The 24165-nt window shown below is 45.8% G+C and overlaps 5 protein-coding genes across 5 annotated transcripts; 3 read left to right on the top strand and 2 right to left on the bottom strand.

The window, feature by feature from the left end:
• Positions 1–673: 673 nt before the first annotated feature.
• On the top strand, positions 674–1497 carry VFPPC_12059 (hypothetical protein; the record flags this gene model as incomplete). Its single annotated transcript, XM_022428805.1, has 3 exons — positions 674–798; positions 876–1173; positions 1273–1497. The coding sequence occupies 3 exons, from the start codon at positions 674–676 to the stop codon at positions 1495–1497; spliced, it is 648 nt and encodes a 215-aa protein (XP_022284045.1).
• Positions 1498–6768: 5271 nt separating this feature from the next.
• Positions 6769–7584, top strand: VFPPC_17459 (hypothetical protein; the record flags this gene model as incomplete). The annotated part of the gene is made up of 1 exon (XM_022429166.1): positions 6769–7584. One exon carries the CDS (start codon positions 6769–6771, stop codon positions 7582–7584), a length of 816 nt encoding a protein of 271 aa, XP_022285807.1.
• A 624-nt stretch (positions 7585–8208) lies between these two features.
• On the top strand, positions 8209–9218 carry VFPPC_16858 (hypothetical protein; the record flags this gene model as incomplete). The annotated part of the gene is made up of 4 exons (XM_018294611.1): positions 8209–8235; positions 8289–8680; positions 8730–8795; positions 8840–9218. The coding sequence occupies 4 exons, from the start codon at positions 8209–8211 to the stop codon at positions 9216–9218; spliced, it is 864 nt and encodes a 287-aa protein (XP_018137746.1).
• A 1402-nt stretch (positions 9219–10620) lies between these two features.
• VFPPC_17460 (hypothetical protein) lies at positions 10621–11073 on the bottom strand (the record flags this gene model as incomplete). Its single annotated transcript, XM_022429167.1, has 1 exon — positions 10621–11073. One exon carries the CDS (start codon positions 11071–11073, stop codon positions 10621–10623), a length of 453 nt encoding a protein of 150 aa, XP_022285806.1.
• A 4705-nt stretch (positions 11074–15778) lies between these two features.
• VFPPC_12053 (synaptobrevin domain-containing protein) lies at positions 15779–16232 on the bottom strand (the record flags this gene model as incomplete). The annotated part of the gene is made up of 2 exons (XM_022428804.1): positions 15779–16042; positions 16125–16232. The coding sequence occupies 2 exons, from the start codon at positions 16230–16232 to the stop codon at positions 15779–15781; spliced, it is 372 nt and encodes a 123-aa protein (XP_022284044.1).
• Between the last annotated feature and the right edge of the window lie 7933 nt (positions 16233–24165).

Here is a 24165-nt window from a genome sequence, read left to right as displayed (position 1 = left end):
ACCGTGTAAAAGAGACGATTCACATTGATCCCGGAGCAACTCACGGTACCGTGGTCACAGGTCGCGGTCGCAGGGAAGTTGGCCAAAAGGAGGGGGGTGCAAAATGGGCTACGTTTTCGAAAACGTAGCCCATTTTGCACCCCTCCCCACAAAGCTACGTACTGAACTAGAGAGGTTGAACAAACATCTCACACCCCAGACCATTTCCCGTTATTGTCGAGCATGAAAGACGCACTGCGACTCCATCGTGCGCAAGGAACCCCCCGCTATCACCTTTATTCATTTCAGCTATCACACATTAGTGCGACTCTTACCTATCTTGGTACGTGGAAAACGGGCATGACGAGAATGATTGTGAGATATTGGCAAGGCATGTGGGTGATACAAGCCAGCTTGTATCCGAACCTGACATCAAAAGACGAGACCTTTCGAGCAAACTACTTAAAATGAGGCTGTCCATGCAGGAATGGCGGTGAGTTGCTTGCCTTGTTGGCGCCATCATTCCATCTCCGATACTATGCCGCAGAAAGAGCATTCAACTTTGACCCTGCGTCAACAAATCGGACTTTCAATTTGCTTCGGGCCACAATTTCTCATTCTTACAGCAGCAGTACTGCTAACCAAACTCATACAACATGACTCACCCAAAAGCCGCAAATTTCCTTGTTGGTTCATGTCTGCCTTGTTGTTTCTTATTGTGGCAGGACTTGTGGTTGGCGTATTTTTCGTGGTGGTAGCATGGACTGGTCTGGGAAAACATACACCAGATTATTGGGCGGATATCGAATTATCTTTTATGCTGCTCTGGAGCATGCTTTTAGAGGTGAGTACAACTTTTGTACGAAATGGAAAATAAGGCTAACGTTAACATAGAGTGTGGTGTTTACACGCCTATTTGCGAATGCCTTAGGAGGAACGTTGATTAAGAGATTATTGCAACTCTTATCTGTTATCGGTATTGCGTTGCTAATAGTGGATATTGCTTTTTTCGCAGCAGACTTGAGGGTCGGGACGTTTATTCCGTATACGACGATGTTGGCTGTAGCTTTATTTCGTGGATCGATGGCACTTGGCTACTGCATCATGCGTATCATAGCGGTGTTTCGAAAGACGGGAAGCCCGGGAACCTGGGTCACTCTCAACATCCGCATTCCTTTCGAAGTGGCCGGGTTTGCACTATCATTTCTCTCGCTTTCTGACAGATTATCGCGCATGGATTACAAACTGGTAAGTGGCCTTTCTAGCTGTACCGTAAAGACACTAATCAAGTAGGTTCAAAACGGTGTGTTTGTCATTCTTGGGATTTTGCATGTTGCCACGCGAACTAGAAGGTATCTCAAGGACAAAGCCGAGAACCGAAAAAATAGCATGTTCGAACTAAGTAGTGCGATACCTGGAGAAGGAAGGCGAGCCATGTCAGTATCGGACATATCAAGAACAGGCACAGTAAAGGGTGACTCCGAGGTTGAGCTCGTGACTAGGAAGGACAATGTATAGTGTACTGTTGATAGAATACACCCGTTGTCATACACTAAGTGGACAAAACACACCGATGAGAATGCACGGTTCATGGCTGGCTGCAGCAGCAACCTGACTATTACCAACCGCTCTATCCCACGACAGCCTCATTTTCCAAGTTAGAGTTCAGCAAAATGAGGCTGCCAATCTTTGTATTTTAATTTTGATCCCTCCAAATATAAATTGGTGCCAAACCCCAAGGATTTAATCCACATCAGCTCTTTCTCCCCTCAGATGCTCTGAGATGTATTCTTTGACTACTCAAAATGACCGAAAAGAGTAAATACTGGTGTCTGGCTATTGCGGCCTGGGCCAATCCCGGAAGCGTGCATAACCCTGACTCTACCTCGACTGAATATGCCTCTGACCAGCTTGCGATAGCTGCGGCCAAAAACCCTCAGCACTCAGGCATTGCCTTGCTAAACGAGGGTGACATCACAGCTCGTTTACAAATGCTAGTGGACTCTCGGGGATTCGAAAGCATGCTCAATCTCCGGCAATCTCCAACGACAGATGATCTTGAAAATCTAGTCAAGATAGCGTCCCACCTAAAGGGACTTGACTTTCCAGAATATGAGGACCGCGAGGAATACGCTGACGTTATGTCTCCAAAACAGCTGACTGAATGTCTTTCGTCAATCCTTATAGGGCGGATGTGCAAACTTCTCCGCATCAACCCTCCAGAAACATTGTCCTCCACGACTTTATATTCTGAATTGCTACGATTGTACACTGTTGCGTCTTGTCCTAGTGCTGGTCTACCTCCACCACCACCTCCTCCTCTGTACCAAGTGGCAGTACAAGGCAGCTTATCGCAGGGAATACGCCCAGCCCATCCGTTCAATCCAGGACTGAATCAGGGAAAACTGAAAATACTGCGGCCTCATACGGTAAGTTGCTGCCTGTTATGCTTATATAGCTCAAACTATAATATCTGACTTCTCATAGGAACAGATGCAGCGGGGTCTTTTCAGGCGAGTTTGGGACGGTATCAAGAAGTTTGGACGCCGCGGTGGTGGCTCGCTGTCAGACGAGCACCGCCCCAGAATGCCCACCTTCACAAATTCGGCCCTGCGTACTTAGGTTGTTCAACACGACCAACATGGAAAGTGAAGGCGGGTGGGAACTCCACCCATCGATCAAAAGTGTTATGGTTGCAAAGTTTCTTGCAGTGTTGTACTGGGGGCGGTTGAAATTGCCAGATGGTTGGGGGTTGGGGGTTTGGGGGGTGGTTGGTATATGGCCAATGCAGAGATATAAATCGACATCTGTCCGTCTATTCATTTGGTGTTTGCCGCCTATATATTTAGTCTTCAGCACTCTCTTTATAATTTTACCAGTTCTAGTCCAGCTATACCTTGATTACTGCATCTGGTTTTCTCTCGCCATTTCAATGCCTTGTCAACGACATAACGAGGGGGCATTGTCAATACATCAAACAATACATTATGCCAGCCTTTACTGTTGCCATATCTATGAATCCGAGCCATGCGAATGCGACGAGAATGGTGATTGTACTGAGAACGTTGATTTACAATTTAGCCTCCAAGTATGCGAGGAGTGCGAAGCTGTTCTTCAGCAGAAACCGATACCAACGTCTCATTCGATACTATGTCTAGTTTGGGCTGCTCGGGACCATATTGTGCGCGGGGACATAGTTGATTGCGCTGCGATTGCTTTAGTGGCTGAAGACCTAGATTATTCCATGAGACACGAGGGCTGTGGGTGGACTGGCCCGGAACTTGCTTGGCGAGAAATTCGACGCATTATTGATGATGTCGGTCCATCGTCTGTCTACATTGTGGATGACCGCATCTCGCTTAACGGGAGTGAATACGACATGGAACGAAACATGGTGGATTTAATAATTGAATACGTAGGGCGCGGTTTAGTTATTGAGATGCTGCAGTCGTAACTCTTCAATAATGTCAGCTAGAATACGATGGAATTGGACATGGATGTGCGTCGTGTGGGTGTGCAGGTGATTTTGGGTATCTGCCTACATCCAGGCTTTGCGGTGGGTTTTTAAAGGAATTTGGACTTTTGGTTGCTATTTTCTGTGCTTGTGGTTGGATATAGCATTCTTAACCTATGAATTGGTGCTGAGCCTAATTCACTTCCCCTTGCAGCATTAATGAAGCTCTCAGTTGTAATTAGTAGACACGTGCTCAACACTAAGAACTTCCCTCCGAATATAAATAATTTGCCAACACCCTTCTAGCTGTTCGTCCTTCCACCTTCCATCCCACTTCTGAACGTCTTTTTATCCCCGAGCATGTCGGACCACGTCAACACGCTCTTTGAAGGCAATTCGGGGTCGACGTGTCTGGCCGCTGAGGCACAGACATGGGATGAATGCCTACCCCAGCACACATATCAGCAGATGCATCAGCAGATATATGAGAAGCTCTTCTGGAACCGTACAGAGATTTATTTGGAAAATATTCTTCCTCAGTGGCCTATTTTCCATCCAGACGAAGTAAGAGCTATGCGGCAAAGATATCTTACTTCGCAGAGCTCCGACAACGATCGACTATCCCTATTAGTTCTGGTTGATTTGGCGGATATTACCAACCCGTTTCATAGCCAGGATATTCTCGAGATCCAGTTCAGTGTTCGCTATACAAGAACTCTACAAATCCATGCACTCTTGGCACTTTACTGGGAATGTCGCGGATTTCACAGTCTGGCGAACGAACACATCCTTAAGGCATTTCACTTGGGAATGTTATCTTGGTAATATAGCATCACATCCGGTATAGAATTTCAAAACCTAATACTTCAATAGCGCTCAGTGGGATGGTGCTTCGTTGCAGCGGCATTTCCCAGATATCGTTGCACTCTGGTGCTGCTGCTTCATTGTCTGGTAAAACCTCTTCAGTCCCCTTCCCGTTTCCTCAGCCCAGAAAGGTTTAGCTAATACCAACAGCGAGTATCCCATACACACAGAAGTGAATGCCATTCCAAACTTGTATAAGTGCCTACCATTACCACCGAAAGAAGATATCATACGAAGCTTCGGTAGTAATGCGGGTGCCTTTTTCGAGCTCCGAACTGCTTATATCTCGCCCCGGCTTGCCGCAATTTCCCGACCACAGTTACAGTGTCCGACTCTAGAGTCCATCAAAGTCACGGGCCCTCTCGCAATCCTCAAAGACCGCTATGTAAGGACACACAGGTTCGGTCAGTCTCTCGCACAGGGGGATTTTAAATCAGTCGCGTCGTACGTCGAAAACATACAAAACTCAGACCCAACCTACAGACGTTGGGCATTTCCTTCGTAAGGTTCTACTCGCCCCTAAAAACGACCTGTGAAAGGGAAACACTGACGACGTTATAGGGAAAGATTCTGCCTATACAAGTTGGCAGACATATGTTCCAATAGCCGTCAGAGACGTACCTGCCTGTCGCTAGTTCAAAAATCGCTTGATGACTTACGCCCGCTGCCCGAGTGCTTTACAAATACGGACTTTAACTCAATATGCCTGCTATACTCCAAGTTATGGGCAGCGGAGCAGAAAGCGTGCTAAGATTTCGACAAGTCACGTGGAAGGGCCGAGTAGGGTGCTGACGAAATGCCGATCATCGCGGTAGTAACTTGGATGGCTAGCCTGTATTTGCGTTCAATTCTTTGTTGAAGAAGTGGAAGGTGCTGAGAGAGACTGCGAGTCCCTGTGGCGCATTCAACGTTGAACATGACGTCCGATGGGAGGCTTATTTTACGAAGTCATGTTTACGTATATGAGATCCAGGGCTGTTTCAGGGAGCATCTGTGTCCATCTCGTGCAGCTTTAAATCGGCAATAAAGGGAATTCGATTTCTTAGTCTATTCCTAACAACGCAAGTTTATGATGTCTAAAATCGCTTTACCGACTTTTAGAGACATTACACTTCGAGTATATAGATAACTATCTTATATCCTAGAATACAAAATATTCTACCTGCTCTTAATTTATTATTCTGCTAGAGACACTACACAGTATCCCGCTCGAATTACACATCCAGAACATAACGGCAAAGCCAGAAGAACACCACCGCTTTTTTGTGGTCGAATGGAGTCAGCTAACCCCGTCGGACGGACGGTTAGCAGCTGAACAGAACGCTTAACTGACAATTTTGGAAGGCTTAGATGAACAGATGGGGCTCATTTTGCAGTATCTTCGGAAGCGACTCCAGTGACTGGAAAGGGGGTGATCCCCAAACAGAAGCAGTCATACGCAGGGGTTCCACTCACGACTTATAAAGACCGCCAACACACACCCAGGGAAATAGATATCCTCTACTCATTCCACGCGTACACGGCCGACTCCGAAGATAACTTGCTCCGGCTTTTGGGTGGCTTTGTCAAAATTTCCCTAACCTTAGGTGCAATTCCCTTGCGATATTTCCGCTGGTTCCGACGTCAATAAATCCTCAAAGCTGTGAGTAGCGCCACCACATTCGAATGTTTTGGGCGGGATTGTTTCCTCCTGTCCCAGCCGATTAATAGAAGGCCCGGAGGAAAAAGTCACCGCCTCAACAACGGAACCCCAGTATTAACCCATCCGACTATTGGTAGTGTTTACATTGACCTGGTGATGACGCACCATGATGAACCAGCCGCAATGGTCCGCAAATCGACATATGGTCTTAATCAGTCCTGAATATGTAAATGACAACCGGAGCCCACGATTACATATGTTCAATTTACGCCCTATGCAATTCGACCACGACCAGTTAGATGACCGAACAATCCTCAGGATACCACGGTGTCCAAGTGATCTTCTTAGCGCACCATATGTCCGCATCACTGAAGCCGGACCTGAGGCCTTGTGCGAATTCTGTGGACTGTGGCAGCCATGTTCAGCTGCCAGTACTCACAAACAAACACTCCATGGAATTAATGGAAAGACGGGGAGGCAATTAACAAGGCCATTGGCCGTGGAGAAACACCCTGACGTTGGATACCTTTTTGCAGGGTACTGCATTACATGCAAATCGTGGGTAGCATTCCCCAAAACTGAACTCGCATGGCCGCGTACTTGGTTCGGACACGTCTCTTGTGTGAGTTCCCCTACGCTACATGAATATTGTGGAAATATCTCACAAGTGAATACATAATAGTGCAAACCTGGTTTAACGACAAAGAAAAGAAAACGTCAAGGTTGCATCGAATCACGTCGAAGCTTATTTGAGATGCTACCCGTCGAGATACTGGACCTGGTTGCAGCGCATTCAGACTACGCCTACCAGACACTAATTATGTTGTCAATGGTGAACAAGCCTTTACGTAAGAAGATTGACCCAACAAAAGTGGACTATCATAGCAAGGTTTCATTCGTTTTAAAGGCAGAGCGAGACTTCATGAAACATCGGCCATATCGGAGCAAATACGGTGACATACGTCACCCAGGGAACCGTGGCTGCTACCAGTGCTTTCGTGTTCTAGGCGCAAACCACTTCAGAGAAGCTTCTTGGTATAATAATGTTGTTTTAGGAGCTTCTCGTCGGAAGTGCATTAAGTGTCAGTTTCGCATCAATTCTCCAAATCGTGAGCTAGAGCTCTACGAAGTTAAATGGCGCAATATGGTGGTTCTAGCCGTAGTGCTTTGCTGCAAAGGAGAAGATATTTTCTCACTTTTAGGTTCTAAACTTTTAGAGGGTCTACCAAAAACTAACTACCAATATGACAAAGGCACCAACGTTTTGGTATGTTTGACAAACACGACAAGGCGGTATTTCCCCGTGCGAATATTTGACCCGGAAAAGCCAGAAAAAGGAAGTTATGCATGGATAGCTGAGGACAGTTTAAGGCAGCTGGAATCTCTCGACTCTCTACAAACTCCTTATAAAGCATCGGTGCTCAACTTTCTTCAGTTGCTGGGATCCAAGGCATACGATCGACTCCCTCATTCAACCATGCGCCTCGTTGATCTAGCGAGAGGCCAGAACGGCTGCATGAGCGAGACTCACAATTCTGCTGGTCGCCCAATGTCTTCACAGGAGGAGCAGAGCACACCATCTGAAGACTCTCTCCGAATAGTGCATAGAGCTTATACCATTGCTGGCATACAAGTTACAAACTAGCAGAACTTCGAACTATGCTCATGGAGAGTAGGATCCTCAAGGAAGACTTACGGTCGGTGATATGAAGTTGAATTTGGAATGTACTAGTGTAAGAAATTCATTTTACCATTGGATCTTTATGGAATCGGTTGATTGCTGTGATGTTTGCACACTGCGCGTCGTCATACTACAACGACTTACAGGGCCCCCAATATTTGGCTGGTTCATATGTGAAGCGACATATAAGAGGGTCATCTACTTCCTACGTTCCAGAACAAATTTCTGTTTGTCATGAAGATAGGTGGTTCAATCGAGCTTCTACTGCAATCCCTCACTTCGAAGCCGACAGTGTAATATGCATCCTATGGCGGTCTAGGTCGCACCCGACCTCGCGCCGTTGGTAGTTCTCCGCAGGGAATGTGGTAATATAATAAGCCATAATACGTAAACACTACTTTCTTGCTAAAGATATAATGTCATAAGCCGATATCCGAGCCTGCTACTTATAAATTGGTGCGCCCCTTTCTCAAGTGCTTTTACATCGTGCCTTCTCAATGAATTGATGTCTATGAAAAAATCTCGGACATCTAGCTTCACAACCAACCATATCATCCGGTACACTTACGCTTCTAACCGAGTGAAATCATGATGTTTTCAGATTTATTGCTCACAGTAAGTGTATTTGCTCGTGTGGTATTTAGCATCTAACCTAGACTTAAAACCAGATACAGACCGAGAGCCGACAGCTTAGCGATGACATTGGCAAAGTAAAAATATTTATTGACAATGTTCTTCCCGTACAACTAGCGCTCACTCCAAATTACATAAAACGAGTTATATTTGCGTATGTCGATCGGCGTAGATCTGGTATTGAATATGACGGACAAGACGACAGCGATGTAGCCGTTACTTTGATGGCTGCCATCGGCACTATGTCAACGCCGGCTCGAGACGAGGAGGGTTTCGCATCACAAGTCACAAAATGGCACTATCTAGGCTATCTACAAAAACGCTCAACACAAGCTCTGGTTCTAGCCATGCTATTTTTTAAATATCGAGTGCAAAGTAGACAGGCTGAAGTGTACTCTCAGCTACTGCAGCGCGGAATTTTAGATTTGTAAGTAGACATCCATCGCTTGCACCCAAATACTAAGAGGTTTCCCCAGACAGCAACAAGGTCCAATAGACCAGGACTCGGCTTTAGCTGCCTGGACTTTGGTTCATATTCAAGCGTACGTCCGCGTTATCCGCCAGCTTTCGTTGCTAACTGGATCAGAGAGCAGCTGAGCTGGGATATGGGATCGCTTATTATTACGTGCCAAAGTTTGCCCATTCCGGACGCCGAATATATTCAAATTCAATACGGTCCCACAGTCTGGGATTTATTTCTCATGAGGACCTTACACGCACAGTCTATTGCAGATAGTCTTGTAAATTCGACCCGTATCCCGGACTGGTTCCTTACGTACTACCACACATCGGCAGATATCAGCTCTCTCATTAGCCTCACATGGCACATCGGGCACGCGATAAACAATCTAAGAGAGAAACACTATAATAATATAGGAAACACAGTCACTGCAACACTGAAGGAATATCTTAAGAGGGCTCAGAATTTGCCAAAGGCAGAAAGACGAATACGCTTTCACACGTAAGCAATACACTTTTGTCTCCTCACCCAAAAGTTCTTTACTAAATGCAAGCCAGCGAGATTCAGGTCTTGTATGCAGTACAAGCAAGCTGCCAATTTGGATACATTCCACGCGATAATTACCTAAGCCTAGTCGATTGTGCCATCAAGTTCGCCCTAACCGAGGACCTAATTGCTCGTTGCGATTATTTAGAGGTCTGCTACCTAAAAAACCTTCCCTAATTTGTACTTGCTTATTGGTAAAAGCATTCCTACTGTTGCCAAAGAACCTGTGGCGAGCAGCAATGCGATATCTCGCAGACCTGTAAGGGGCTGCGCCGCTGTTTGTTCAACATAAGGGTGCCGTATGATTGTCTATCTAAAGCTAGGGAGAAAGAAAGGAGAAGAGCAAGCTCGAGGCTCGCCTCGAGCTTGCGCAGTTAAGTTGCAGTGGCAACTTAGGCGAAATTAATCCAATTACACAACCGACCGTCTGCATGGCGCCGAAGCTCCGGGCCCGGCAGAGCCGGGTCCACAGCATCGGGCATAGCCCGTGACAAGACCCAAGTCAAGCGAGTGCAAAGTTGTCTGCATCTGCAAGTCAAGCACTATTAGCATAACAAAAGTTACTAGCTAGTTATTCCTAGCAATTTGCAATTAAGGCCGTTTTCTTCGTGTTTCCACATCTCATGCATGTAATTCCCATTTCACCCTATCACGAATCGTCTTTTTGGGTAGACATACGCCAACCGTGGCGATTTAACTATTCAGCGGTAGGAAAGCGGAGTCATAGTCCTGTGGTGTCAACATATTTTCCAAAATATAAAGCTGAGCCAAAAGCTCGTGTTGTCGCCATTTTAAATTCTCTCTATCTTTTCGTTATGAGCCGAAGGTGGTGCTACTACCCAACCCATTATTCCTGCCTCAACCAACCTTCAGGCTGCTATATGAAAACGCGGCATTCCGGTCGTGATACATTACGACTCATGGAACTGCATAGCATTCAAGACAAACGGGACCCTGAATTGGGTTTTTACGCACACTTGAAGGACATCCCGGACTGGACGGAACGACTCAATAAACTTAATGGGAAGCTGAAGCAGACAACTGTGTGGTATAGTTCGAGCGACCAAACCATGCTTGGCGACTTTTGTAGATTTATACTGAGTCTTACAAAGTATGCAAAAGCATGGGGGATGCTAGGCTCTGGGACACCCTCGAACATATGTCCGGGCCTGCAACGAATCATTGGTCTTTTAAGTGATATTCATACAGTGGCAAGCGATGCAACGACCAATCTGTTGAAAGTGGGCGAATTTGGATCTCAGCTTGGAAGTGTGCTGTTAAAATTGGACGAAATATATCAATATAAGGAAAGGCTGCGTCTGTAATATTTTTAGTCTTTATAGCAATCTACATGCAAAACGTCAAGATCTCCCACTATGCCCACTAAATACAGCTGCTAACTGTTGCTTTCCGATATCATGCTCTGCCCAATTTAAGGCACCATCGTGGTATAGTGTATCCCAAATCTCAGAAACAAATTCTCGTCGGGTCCAGCACTTCGGTCTCTCCGTTAACTCCAGAGCAATTGTAGATCCCATCTCCAATGCATCCAAACGTGCTATCTCTCCCAAAAATATTGGGCCCTGGCTATTAGCTGTGGCCGGAGCCATGTCAGAGGCGTTTAATTTGCTCTGAAACTCCCCCGTTCTGGATTTTACCATCTCCCAGCACGTCCAATCACGGTTGTCCATATCGGAAATAGCAATCGCCCAATTTGCCTCAGAATTTTCAGCAACAGGCGGAAGTAGTAGAACCCATACTTTTGACAGAATAGGGCCAGTTTTAGGCTCTATGTTAGACTCTGTGTCAGACATGATAGGTAGAACAGCCTGTTGTGGGAAGTGGAGGGTCGTTTATTAGTTATGTTTATGACGTTTAATCTGAGTAGACGAAGGCGGTATGCCGCTCGGTGTAGAAAATTTCGAGTCTCCTGAATTAGGAGGCGCAGGCGGCGACGTTTTATACGCAGTGCCGTCAGAGGAGGGGAAAAGGTTAAGGGCGACTGAGAACTCGGTACAATGAGAATGTGGTCTTTGGTGTACTTATTTTAGTGACAATTTGTGTAATAACCTATAAGTATGGTAACAATCCGCAGTGATGGCGTTTGAGAGCCTGAAATTTTTACCGGTTTCATGCTTATACCAACAGAGCGTTCAAATCAGTATGTGCTTCCTAGTTCTGATTCCCGTAATAAACCACTTGCTGATCTAGGCATCGGCAGGTTTAATTTGAGCCATCAACCTCACACCTCTCTTCACCACCAACATTAACATGATATTGCCTCAATCAGACGGGATAGTGAGGGGAATATGCATATGTTTCTGCGATTGCAAGGACTATGCTAAGTGTGGACAATGTTGCGAGAAATGCCAGAACAGATGCCAGACAGATATGTGAATCCTGTCTCGGTTCCACAAGCATGAGGTTAAATCAAGATGAACAGTTGACCCTTGGAGTTAGAAAATAGTCGTGGTTGGAAGAACTTTTTGGAACATAGTTTTGCAACATACTATTGAACAAACAAAAAAGGTAGCTAAACTGGTTTTGCAAATACCAGGTATGGCAATCTACAGTATAAATAGATTGGTGCCCACACTACTCCGTCTTAAAGGCCTATTCTTTGTCTCCTGTTTTCTTAGCTCAAACAAGTTCATATCTCGTGTAGCTCTTGAAGCTATATTCTAGGTATTTACTGGTTGGAAGTTCTTCAGTCCGTAAGCTTTCTAGCATATTGTATTTAAAGAAGTAACAGTGTAAATAAGATAGCAATCTTGACATGAGTGTAGCCATATCCTTCTCTTGTAGTTTCTCAATCTGTATACATTGGTGGCAACTATTTGTCATCTTCCTGCCTCGATCCATACGACAGAACCTCGTTCTGAAGGTTTTACCGTCGCAAGGTTCAATTCAGATAGCTCAACAGTTGTCTGAGTCCAAATTCCACTCAGCTGGGGTCCTCTCGCCTTTGATACGGCAGCTTTTTTCGCACCTCCACTCGCATTCCAGCGCATGTTGTGTGGCGGCCAAAAACGCTCCATGGAAGGAGGGGATGGATCCAGTGGCAGGATACACTCCGCATTGGTTCTCGTATTCGTTGTTTGACTCGCCTTTCTACTAGATTCGTTTGACGCGGTGGTCGTCTTTGACTCTGACTTTGCCCTACCGAGACAGACCATGAAGAGCGGCCGTATAGAGGGGAGGCTTCCTGCGACAATGCCTACACAAGGTTCTATTATAGACCACATGGCTACGTCGCTGGTTTTCGTTGGTCAGACTAAAGCAAGAATATATTTGAAGTAGATACACGTACACTGTCTGGTATAAAAAGTCCGGTGATATGTCCTCATCTCGAATGTAAGGCACTCGAATTATCATCGCGGCGCCGGCCCTAGTTAGTCAGTCAAGTGCCATGTAAGCGAAGGAAAGGAAACGTACAAGATGCCGAAACTACCGAGAACTATGATTGCTATCCTCGTCTTATCCAGCCCCATTCCATTGCCAGCTTTAACACCTTCTCTGCTTCGTGTCAGCTTCCAAATATAAAGGGTGGTAATAGACCAGTCGCTAAGGGCTGCAATTGCGCTGTGGCAATAAGCGGCTATAGGGAGGCGATGTGGATCGTGGCATGACCCTGACATTCCAGATCCATCGAATTGTTTCCAGAAATACGACGGGGGGTTGCATTGTAGTAACGTGATAAAGAAATATATAACTGTAAAAGCATATATAATGCCGAGACATATACATAGTGTCCTCTTCTCCCAGCTGGACAGCTGCAGACGGAATAAAAGTAGAGCAACTGACGTTCGTATCAACGCACAAAGGGGGCCATAGATGAGCTCACATATAAGCCAAGAGCGAAAGGATATACGCAATTCATCCAAGGTTATGGTTGACATGTGTTTGCCGATCCCACCTGCGAGAATTCCATCCAGTGCAAAGTAGCCAAGTGCGATATAGAGCAACTCTTCAATGTTAGTTCACAAACCGAAAGACTACAGCGCAAGATTTGCTTACCACTGCCGCACCCATGAACGCATCTTCGCGCCAGTGCAGATCTCTATAACGCAGCCTGTCTCTGTGCATGGTGTAGCACCTGGACATGACTCTGAGTATCGCAATAATACCGACCAGTCCAATGCAGATCGATTGAGCTATGAGCAACTTCCGCCCCTGGTCGGTGATAGAACCCATTTCAGAGATATATGCCTCCCACTAGCGCTTCACACCAACCATATACCTATTATTGGCACGGTTTGCTGATAATCTACAAGCCGGTTTCAATAGAAATTGTGAAGTATGGAAATCTGCTTGAATAAGTTGCGCCCTTAAACTCATTTTAATGTGCGCTCCAGTTGTTCATGGCCTAGACCCGCTTACGCCATCGACAGGCAGTAGAGGGCGTAAAGTTGCTGCTGGCAAGTGATATGATTGCCGACAAAGCGCTCCGAAAGAGTACACGGTCTTTCATCTAAGAATCAATGGCCTGCACCAGACTTCAACACAGTCGTGCATATCTGGTATGTATGTATGTATACGTTTACTTAGCTGAGCAAGAATCTACCACTGTGTTATTTTTTGCCTACAGAAGTAACTACACTGCATAGAAGGTGAACTATTTGGGGGTCAAATTGTTTATGAGTTCTGTTGAATCCAGATAATTAAGCTGAGCTTATTTATTACCGGTACCACCACACTTGCCGTTCATACAAAGTCCAGTCCAGTGCCTTCTGTAATCGCAATAATGATGAAAATGAGAATGAGAAGGCACCAGTACTTATTCCTGCGTGCACGTGAGGCGCTATGGACCCCGTCATCCAGCGCCTCGAGACTCTTTTTCATTATCCTGGACAACCTTCTCTGTGTTGTTCTCTATCTGTTCCATCCTCAGTTCTTGCTGCGACACTAGATCCAAGGTCTCTTGGTAAAGAGGTAGTAACCCCTCAATAGTTTGCTCTATGTCCAATAATTCGTTGTGACGTCCCCGGACATTCTTTAATAGTTTACTGGCAGGGTCGCAATTGGGATCCCAAAGAGCTTGCTAAACCTGCTCATTCGCTACGCCGGGATTGGCAGATTGGATGCGTCGGGAAAGATCGTCATCGCACTTCTTTCGTTCTACGCGTATATACCTCTCTTTTTCGTTCTTAAGAAGTGTCTTGAGGAGTCGCAACTGGCCCTCTTTCATCTTGATATTGTTAGAGCTTCCTTTGAGATCTTTCTCCAAAGCTCTAATGCCATTCTCGATGGAAGTTTGGCGCATTTGCCTCTGAGAAGTATTAACATCAGAACTCAGACATTCGATGCTGCCTTTGAGTTCGGCGACTCGGCGTAGGAAGTCATGCCATGACAGTGTTGGTAATTCTTCGTCGGTAGCCATTAGTCAAGATTTTCAGGCATGTTATACGGCAATTAAGGGGCAAGAGTCAAGGGCTCGATGGTAACTGTCATATGACTTGCTTGTGTACGGTACCCAAGGAATTTGGCAAAAAGAATACATTCGTTTGCAAGGGTATGTAGTGTTATCTTTCTTAGGGAACTGCTTTATGATCCTTTACCACATAGTATTCCTAAGCCAGATTTGGCCCTAGTCATGCGGCATACAGGATGTCATCAATCTGATTGAAGAATACCGCTCGCCGGCTAAGAGGATACAGACCATGGATGTATTTTCCTCGAATTTAACAGATATTCTTATGAATATTTACATACCAGCATGGGGAATCTAACTCAAATTAGTAGATGTGATTTTGTGTTAAGGGTTTTAGCAATGGAATAGCCTCGTAAGCCCAATGCGAACGGGCAGTCTCGTCCGCTTATCCGCACACTTACAAGCAGAAACTTGCCGTGGTCTGTCCGCACACCCACATCTTTGTATCGTTCTGGCTACTTTTGGCTCCACTAGTCGTAGAAGCTTCATTCCAAGGCGTAAACTCTACAAGATTAGAGTGAAGTAGAATAGTAGTTACAGCAAGGAGCTTACCAGACAAATGGCCGAGTGCTAAAGGTAAAGGCTTGGGGGTGTGGTATAGCGACAAGGCCTGTCACGGTGACTTGTCGGATTACTATAGAATCATATGAAAAAAGTATAACTAGCGATTATACTTAATTAAGCCCTAGTTTTGAGCGCTTTTTTCTGGGGGGGGCCGCTTTGCGAGAAGGCGGTTGAAGATATCCGACTCGCTCTGCTATCTAGCTCGCCGTGCACCCTGCTTGAAATTTTCCATATAGACCAACACCAGACAGAACAATGGGTTCAATTTATATGCATGAGTGTACTATACGGCTACTAAATACCTTACAACATTTTTATTTGTACATATTGTCTTTTATTTCCGCTCTTGCACATCCGTGAGAGCAAATTGCGATATAGCCGTACAGCGAATTTATACACATGCTGGTCTCCTTCTGTATGGTCTGTTAAATATCTGCTTGTCCTGTGACCACTAACGACATTGGTAGCTTTAAAGCAGATTATCGGTGGGTAAAAACAACTCAAACAATGATTAGTTATTCAATTCACAGGTAGCTGTTGACAGCAATGTACTCACTGGAGGTAACGACAACAACCAACAGAATGATAATAACGCCAGAGCATATGCATACGCGAGACTTCATATCCTTGAACCACATCTGTTTGCGTACCCTTTTGGCACCAAAGTGAAGCCCTTCCGCCGAACTTGCTAAGTTCTCCATTCGACGCCCAGTCTCCTCCAGATATTCACCATTTTGGCGAAGTGCTTGGCAATTTCCTTCAACTATAGCCTTGGTCTCCTTAAGATTCTGCAGAAAGTAGGTGTCAGTTGCATAGAATGTTTACGCTGTTTGTGTGGAATATAACGTGAAAGCGAAAGGTCAAACCCACTGTCCGTAAAGCTGCGACCCTCTCGTGCTTCGCAACTCCGCCTTCGTTAGTATAGCGAGACATATTCGCCGTCAATCCATCGTTAGACTCGGCCACTGAGCTTGTCATGGTGAAGACTGACAAATATGGTTGTTGTCCCATAGGTTTCATGTCAAATGTCATTAATCACCAAATAGAGGTTTAAAGTCCTGCGGAGGAGAGCCGTAACTGGCTTATTTCGCCACTTATTGCTCCTTTAGTACGCATCATCTAACTACGTGGCGTCTCGTAGGCAGATAAAGAAGCCGTAAGAAGAAAAATACCTGACCGATCAGGAGCCGAAACTGGACGGAGTCATCGCGGAGCAGCATAAAGGTTACGAGTAATCGCAGTTACGGTCATCGTTACTTTTGCCCGTGACTTCATGTATTTACTTCAGTACTTGAATCTTGGTAGAAAAGGAAAATCCCTACCAAATTTGTCTTTTATGCTCCCTACTAGTCTCAAAGTGTTACTGACTGCACTGGAAATGCCTAGCTGGATCTAGCAAACGCAAGGTGCACAAAAGATCCATCCAAAGAAATGGAAATTCCGTCCTCGATTTGGCAATACTGATCAAATTTAGTACGAGCGCAGAACATCTCAAGATGCAAGATCCTGCATCCTACCAGAACGAGTTCAAAAGTGGCAGACATGGTAGGTAAATCACTAATATTCACTTGGTCGAATTTGACATGACGTAGACTGGAGGTCAGCGGAGCGTCACTATGAGAATTTTACTCGGAGAAACCTTGTAGCACAAAATCTAATTCTCTGGCGAGTTCAATTATGCGCCTGCGTGAACGGGTGGTCTACATGGCAGAATCCGCTTGAAGCGCAAAGAAGACGGCGAGACTTTAGGGAAGCGTTTAATCGCGTAAGAGTGTACAATTATCGGAAAGAAACGTCGGCATTCAGATGTGAAGCCGATGAAAGAAAAGAAAGAATTACAGCCTATGCCAATTACGCTATAGCAATGAATTACGTAGAGAAACGTTACCGTAAGGCAACTTTGCTATTCTTTCGAACATAACTAATACTAACAGGGTATCGGTTTTCTCTCCACTCCACGACCGTTGGAAATTAGCTAGAGCGAAAGTCGAAAGACTAACTAGGCAACGGTTGGTTTCGGACTGGTCTCTCAATGAAATGAGAGGGTTTAGTCCGGTTTTCATTTGTGGTCGCAAAGCAAAACGATCATCACGGATCCGGAGGGTACTTGCAGCATCCTTTTACATATTAGCTTTTTAAAAGCTTCTCCTTATGCATTAATTCCCTTTTGTAATTATTATCTCCCTAGACATTACCTCTCCAACTGTGCTTAGCTCGGTGGTACAGCCGCTCGTTATAATAGGTTGTAAAAATGGAAACAGGATTAAATACATATAGAGCTCTTTAATTATCCCACTTAGATCTATGAGCAGAATTTCTTTGCATTTATATATCCTTATAACAGTTCTCTACGTTGTATTTATATCAAGGTCTGCTAACACGCAGAACCGAGAAGTCTCATCCCCCTAGCCCGTTCCGTTGACTTGATATAACTGAGGCATCAACTTTCTTTAGGCAACACTTGCAAGTGGTGAGTCACTGCCTAGTGGCACGGACGTGCCGTCATCCATCAGTTCCTATCGCTCCTATTTCTCCTGACACTCTAGATTTGACACGGACTTGTCTGCATCGCTATGGTGGTTTTGTTTTGGCTTGCATCGATAACGGACCATTTCAACAGCTACCATTGCTCCAGTCAAGACAAATAATGCCGCCATTATAACAAATGCAAAAATACACTGAACCAAGAGCACGATAAACTCCATAGAGTGCTGGCTCGGGACATCGGCATTTATTAGGCGATATTGTCCAACTGCGATAGCGCTCGAAAGAAGAGAGAGATAAAAGGCAATGGTGTAGTCCTGCATACCATGAGCTCGCTGTCATTAAAAACCTGTGGAAGACTGGGTCATACGTAATAGACGATCGCGTAAAATATTCCTATGCCCAAAATGCCGCACGTACAGACGATCCCAAGGACACCTGCAATGAGGCTCTCTGGATGAGGAACCATCATTGAACCGTTCCAGTATATAGCGATGATTGTCCAACTCAAAGGACCAGAGATAACGCTGGCATGATGGAATTTCGGCATATCATAACCGCTAAAGTATAGGGTAAGAAGGTTGAAAAAATTTATGATCAGCACAACTTCCGCAAATAAAAAAGCCGACTGAGATAAAAGTGTAGCAAATATAGTGTGAAGCAAGTTATTTAATATAAAATGTACTTCAAAAGGTACGGAAATGGCAGCTAGTTGTGCCGTTGTGAGAGAAGTGTAACAAATATATGCTGCTTGCATGGTGGTGAGTATTGTCCTGCATAAGCGCGTCAGCCTTTATACTCTGCAACGAGAAACAGAAATACGAAAATACCAGAAAATATCGAGCATTGTTATATCCATTGTGAAAATGGAGGCGGGAAGATGGCTTGGCTCCAATATTATCGGTCTGGTGGCAATGACTGCCAGCGCCCATGATGCAACAGTGAAGGCCCTCAAAACAACCCTCATCTTGCCCCCGGAATCCCATTGTGTCGGGGTGTATGGACAAACTAAACCGTTAGAACTGTTCTCTATGCCAACTTCCAGAACTTACCACTTTCCTGCTCCATGTCTAAACGCTCGGACTGACGCAGCTGCTCAAAAAATTACTACAAGATAATATAAATATATTGAAAGTGTTGTTTCAAAGAATATAATAAGATTAGAGTTCTAACGTAAGTGCATAGTGAGTGGCCCAGCATAGTGAGTGGCCCACCTAAAACCACCTTCCCACAAGAATTATACTAGAAAACAACCACAACATGAGAAATCAATCAATCTTCACTGCTATCTTCTTCGTTAGATGTCTCTATAACAATCTGACAAGTTCGCGCATTATGACCAGTCTTGCCGCACACGCCACATCGCCGACCCTTCGTCTCATCACGAGGCTTCCGACCTCTCGTCTGGCGATCTTCTTGCTTTATCTGCTCTTCTACATCATTCTGGTCCTGAAGAGCTTGTCCCTCAGCAATAGTTATACTACCGCTTTGTCGTAAACGCGTTTTTTTGGCTCTACGCCGCTTGCTTAGTAGTGCATTTGCCTCTCGAAGTTGGTTAACCTCAGCCTTTAAGAGCGCCATCTTGTGCATTATTCCGCACGTGCCCTTCGCAAATTGATCCATAGCTTCTAAAATTGATGTCGGCTTATTCGTCTTTTGATATAATCAGTCTGCGAAGTAGCCTCAGTTGGATTGTTTGGGGTCTTTGGAACCCACACGTTTGGTAGCACTAGGGCATCTTCAACTGGCGTTGGAGTCCGTAGCCTCACATCTAGGCGCGATAAGACACTTTTTGGATCAAAAGGGACAAGTCCTGCGCCTCTAAAAGCTCCCTGAATATTTTCTCTTGTCATTGCGGCTTTAAATGCAGTAAAAAACGCAGGGAAGAAGTCGGCCTTTGTGATGTGGGTTATATGCGCCCTCATAAGTCCTTCAATTTCTTTGCCATATGCCTTCTTAAGCGGCCCAAAACAGCCAACATCTAGTGGCTGAAGAATGTGAGATGAATGAGACGGCATACAAAGCGTGATAATCTTGTGGTCTTTGCAGAATAACTCGAATGCAGTTGAGTGGTGACTTTCGTGCCCATCTAGGATAAGAAGACGGTATGCGCCACGAGTTTGAGGCCTAGTATGCTTTTCGAAGTGCTGGATCCAATCTACGGCTTTCTCATTTGTAGTCCAGCCGTTATGAGTTGTAGAGATCACCCAATCCTTCGGCAGTATGCTATCTTTGTACCAGTTTGCGAGATGATATTGCCCCGCAACAATGATAAATGGCGGGATTACCTGGCCGCGAGAATTAATAGATTGGATTACTGAAACCCATTCTCTATTACCTGGCTGGGCTAAAGTTGCTTTCCCACGTCTTTCAGAGCTCGTGACCACCATAGTTGTTGAGATTATCCCCATCATAAAGCCGGTCTCATCAAAGTTGTGGAAATCCTCGTCTAGTATGCCGTATTTCGCGACTGTGTTGCGTACAAGCTCAAACCAAGGCTTAATTATCTTCGGATCTTCGCATAAGGCCCTCTGATAGTCATATTTACGCGTAAAACGCGTAGTAAGCTCTTGGTGGCGTTTAACGAAGTTTGAAGCCCATCGTGGTCCCACGGGAGGCGCGTCGCGATCCGCGAGCAGTCGATTCGCCATATCTGTCACACCACTCAGCCGAGGAGGAAATGATCGCGAATCTAGGTCAAGAATGTATTCCACAATTGCGGATTCCTCTAGTTTCGTCAGTTTTTGGCAGGGAGGCATAGTATCGCGCCGTGATGGTATATTATTGCGTCGTCGCTGGAGAGTCTTTGGGGAGACACTATAGATCTTTGCAGCGGCCCGAGTGCTTAAGTTTGGATCTTGCTTAAGAGCCTCGATGGCTAAGAGTATTTGACTCTCTTTAGAGATAGATTTCATGATTTTTGGAGGAGATATTTGAGATGCAAGACGCAAGTGTGTTTTTGTGGCGTTGGGTGGGCCACTCACTATGCTGGGCCACTCACTATGCACTTACGTTATGTGTAAATATAAATATGTATTAATACTTGGCAACAAGTTTTGTTAATGGAAAATTGTGCTGGTCTGTGACCTGGGGCGGAGCCAGTTCGGGCTCGCCTAACAGTCTCACTGTTATGACATGGAGCCAAATCTCGCTGAGCAGCCAGAACTTGGACCCTGCATTAGCCACTACAGTGCCTATAATCTCCATGATGGATGAAGGGCAAGTGGCTGAGATGGTGGGGACGCGATTACGCTACCTACGAGCATGAGAGACGTAGCCGAATTTCGTGCCTCAAGAACACCCGTGCCGTGAAATTATAACATTTTCTGATCTGGAATTTACAGTACTTACGGGGCTATTCTAGTTCTATAGAGCATGTTATAGCTGATGATCTCTCCTACCAAACCATGCGTCTATTTGCTGAATTTGAATAAGTTGGTCTACAGTGAACGGAGACCCACTAATGCCACAAGCCTCCTCCGGGCCTTCCTTTAGTACGATCTTAAATGGTACTTGCCTTCCATGAACACAAAACTTAACTTGCTTCGAGAACATTTCCTTGTGGCTTGCGGCAGAGTCCTCCAGAAAGCCACCGGCTACCGATTTGCTGCCAATCTGCAATCGCGAAGACGACTTATCTAGGCTTTCCAAAAAGGCATAATGCTCTTCTGAGCCTGGCTCGAGCCTGCAAAATATGTGGCCCACGCACTCGTAAATCCCATTGACAAACTCGGGCTCGGCGTCCAGCTCAAAGTAAAAGAGTTGTGCACGAATGCAAAGCGCAAGCTTGTCCAACGCTGGAGAGGCGATAATGCACTCCTCAGCAAGTTGCTCCATCTCGTCTAAATTCGTTACATTGTCTAAGCTTGGGGCAGAGCCGTCGTATTCTACGTCAAATCGGAAAAACTCGCCGCCACCATGCACTGCACGCTGACAAAGAAGTTGGTTCCAGGCCCGCGTTGAGTCACCTTGGCTCAAAAATGCCTGGAATATCCGGAAGGCGAACAAATCTGACAAGCTACGGCGGCGCTTTTTCTTTCGCGATTTTGTGACCTTTGCAGGGCTCGGCCGTTCGTTCGAGTTCGCGGTTCGTCGCGCCCGGTTTTTTCGTGTTCCAGCTGCTGAACCTGTGCCGAATGATGCTACAAGGCCTGGGTGAGGTGTCTCCGGGAATACAGCGGCCACTTCTGCAAATGCGAGTGCTGCGGGGTTGTTGTACGGGCCGACCCCTCCATCTTGATAACGTTCGCCTTCGATGTCCTGAGGGGCAAAAAAACTGCGAACTGATTAGAAGGGAAAGCAATAGCCTTATGAGCCACCTACTATGGGGCTGCCGTGGTTGCACGAAGGCTGAGTATCCAAATAGCAGTAGTTAGTGACTCGTCAGTATTGAAGAGTGGCAAAAAGCTTCTTACGCTTGCCAGAGAGAAACTTGGCCGCTGTTACATGCTGGAAGGATTTGATAGTCTGCAAACGGTCAGCTCGGTTTGATGGAGCATCCCACAGCACACCGTTCACGCACCTAAATCTTTACCGCGTTGTCCTATTCCGTTGTAGTTGGTAATAATGCAAGTGCTCGTGTCATCCGTTGTAGTGACAGGCATGCCGATGTGGAGGCCCATCTCTGTAGCCGGGGACCAGTCGGATATGCACCGAGACGAGCCAAACACCTTCTTTAATGCTGTTTCTATGTTTCGTGATGGATATCTGCTATCCAAAACGACTGATAAAAGCGTCTGCCAAAAACGGCTCACTGGGGGGAACCAAGCGAGAGGAAGGCCCGCTACCTGACGGGGTCGGAAGACTTCTCTCGCAAGTGACTTCGAAGTAGCAATACAATCGTTTATTGACCAACCATTCATACCAAGACCACAAACACTTATCGCGCCTATATGAATACGATGTTGGCATCCTCCTTGATTGAATCAAGGTATTGCTTACCTGAGCTAGTGCCAAAAAGTATGTCGAAATTATACTGCACAGGGTATGGCAACCCAACACGTGTCTGCAACTCCTGAAGAAACCGTAACGGAACACATGCCCGGGTTCCACCGCCATCGATGCACAATACACGAACTGTTGCCGTATCTGGCTTGAACCTAACGCGTATGCCATGATCTCCGCATAAAAGGCAATTGTCTAGACACAGATACACGCCTCGCTTTGTTCCGAATATTCGCATACACATATTGCAAACCCAGTGTCCGCAAGTAAGTTTGTATTTTGGTCGCCTCATCATACAGCTATAGCATGTGTCTTCAGAATAGAGGCGGCGCCAACTGGACTGAAAGCTTGCCAGTCGGAGACGGTGTTGCGATGAGGCGGACTTATTCTGGAGAATGTCTCTAAATTGTTGCTGCAGTTCTAACTTTATTAGCAGCACAAATGTTGACGGTAGCACCAGATGACTTGTTCCATCATCTGACTGGAGTGTTCGTCGGCAGATCTGGGAGCATGTCTGCTGATACAGCTCTGCAAAAACGTCTTTTGAATCAAAAACTAGCATGAGTAATTAGTTATGATCCGGGTGCACTTGTCATCAGAGATCCTTACGGTGCATGCGTGGAGAGTAGTTGTCAAGGAGAAAACTAGAGGCTATCACAGGAACAGCAAACGACTTGAACTCGTCAAGAGATGAAACACGATTTAGAAAGCCTGATAAGTGTGAATCCAGACCGGGGCTGATTTGACGTCGGAAGCGTGACGCCAGTATGAAGTTGAACGGGGAAGGTTGAGATGCAATCAGGGTCGTGGCGTGACGAAGAAACGCAACCAGATGCTTAGCCGAGTAATGGTATCTATCTGTGGCGCGTGCCGCATTTGTAAAGTCTAAAATATCTGAGAGTTCATGTTGAAATGTATTCCATTGACGATATCTGTAGCATTTTCTGTGTCGTGGGCTGGAACGAGCCGACAGGCCCACCACCCGAACGCCCCGGAAACGAGTCAAGAGACTTACACTGGTCTTTTCTCTCAAGCCCTTTTCAAACGTTGCGAGGGTAGTCTCCGCTCTGTTTCCCTCCTCTGTCACCAGAAGAAGCCAAGGCAGCACTGAACTAGTGGAAGGTCGCCCGTAATTAATCCAAGCTGCAAGTCGATGAGCAGCGATGCTCAGCCCCCCAAGATCATCAATAAAGAGACACACAACATCAGCGAACGGTAACAAGAGTCGGTGATGCACCATATCGGCAAGCTGTCCAGTCTTCTGCCGTTGCCCGTCGCTGGAGGGCAGAGTGTATTCAGTAGACTCATGGCACCGAGAAGGTGGGCTTCTACTCTGCATTCTATTATGTCTTGGAACATCACTCTCCGCTATAAAGCTAGACGTTCGTAACTTGCCGTTAGGAACAACGAAAAGATGTACATCCGCGTGGCCTCTTTGACCATGCTCGCTTCGATAATTGATACCAAGCTTACGTATTGCTTC

The sequence above is a fragment of the Pochonia chlamydosporia genome, chromosome 2 (genome assembly GCF_001653235.2).
Source record: "Pochonia chlamydosporia 170 chromosome 2, whole genome shotgun sequence".
Classification (NCBI taxonomy): Eukaryota; Fungi; Ascomycota; class Sordariomycetes; order Hypocreales; family Clavicipitaceae; genus Pochonia; species Pochonia chlamydosporia.
The sequence above is the reverse complement of the archived record's forward strand: the minus strand, read 5'-3'. Positions and strand labels throughout refer to the sequence as shown.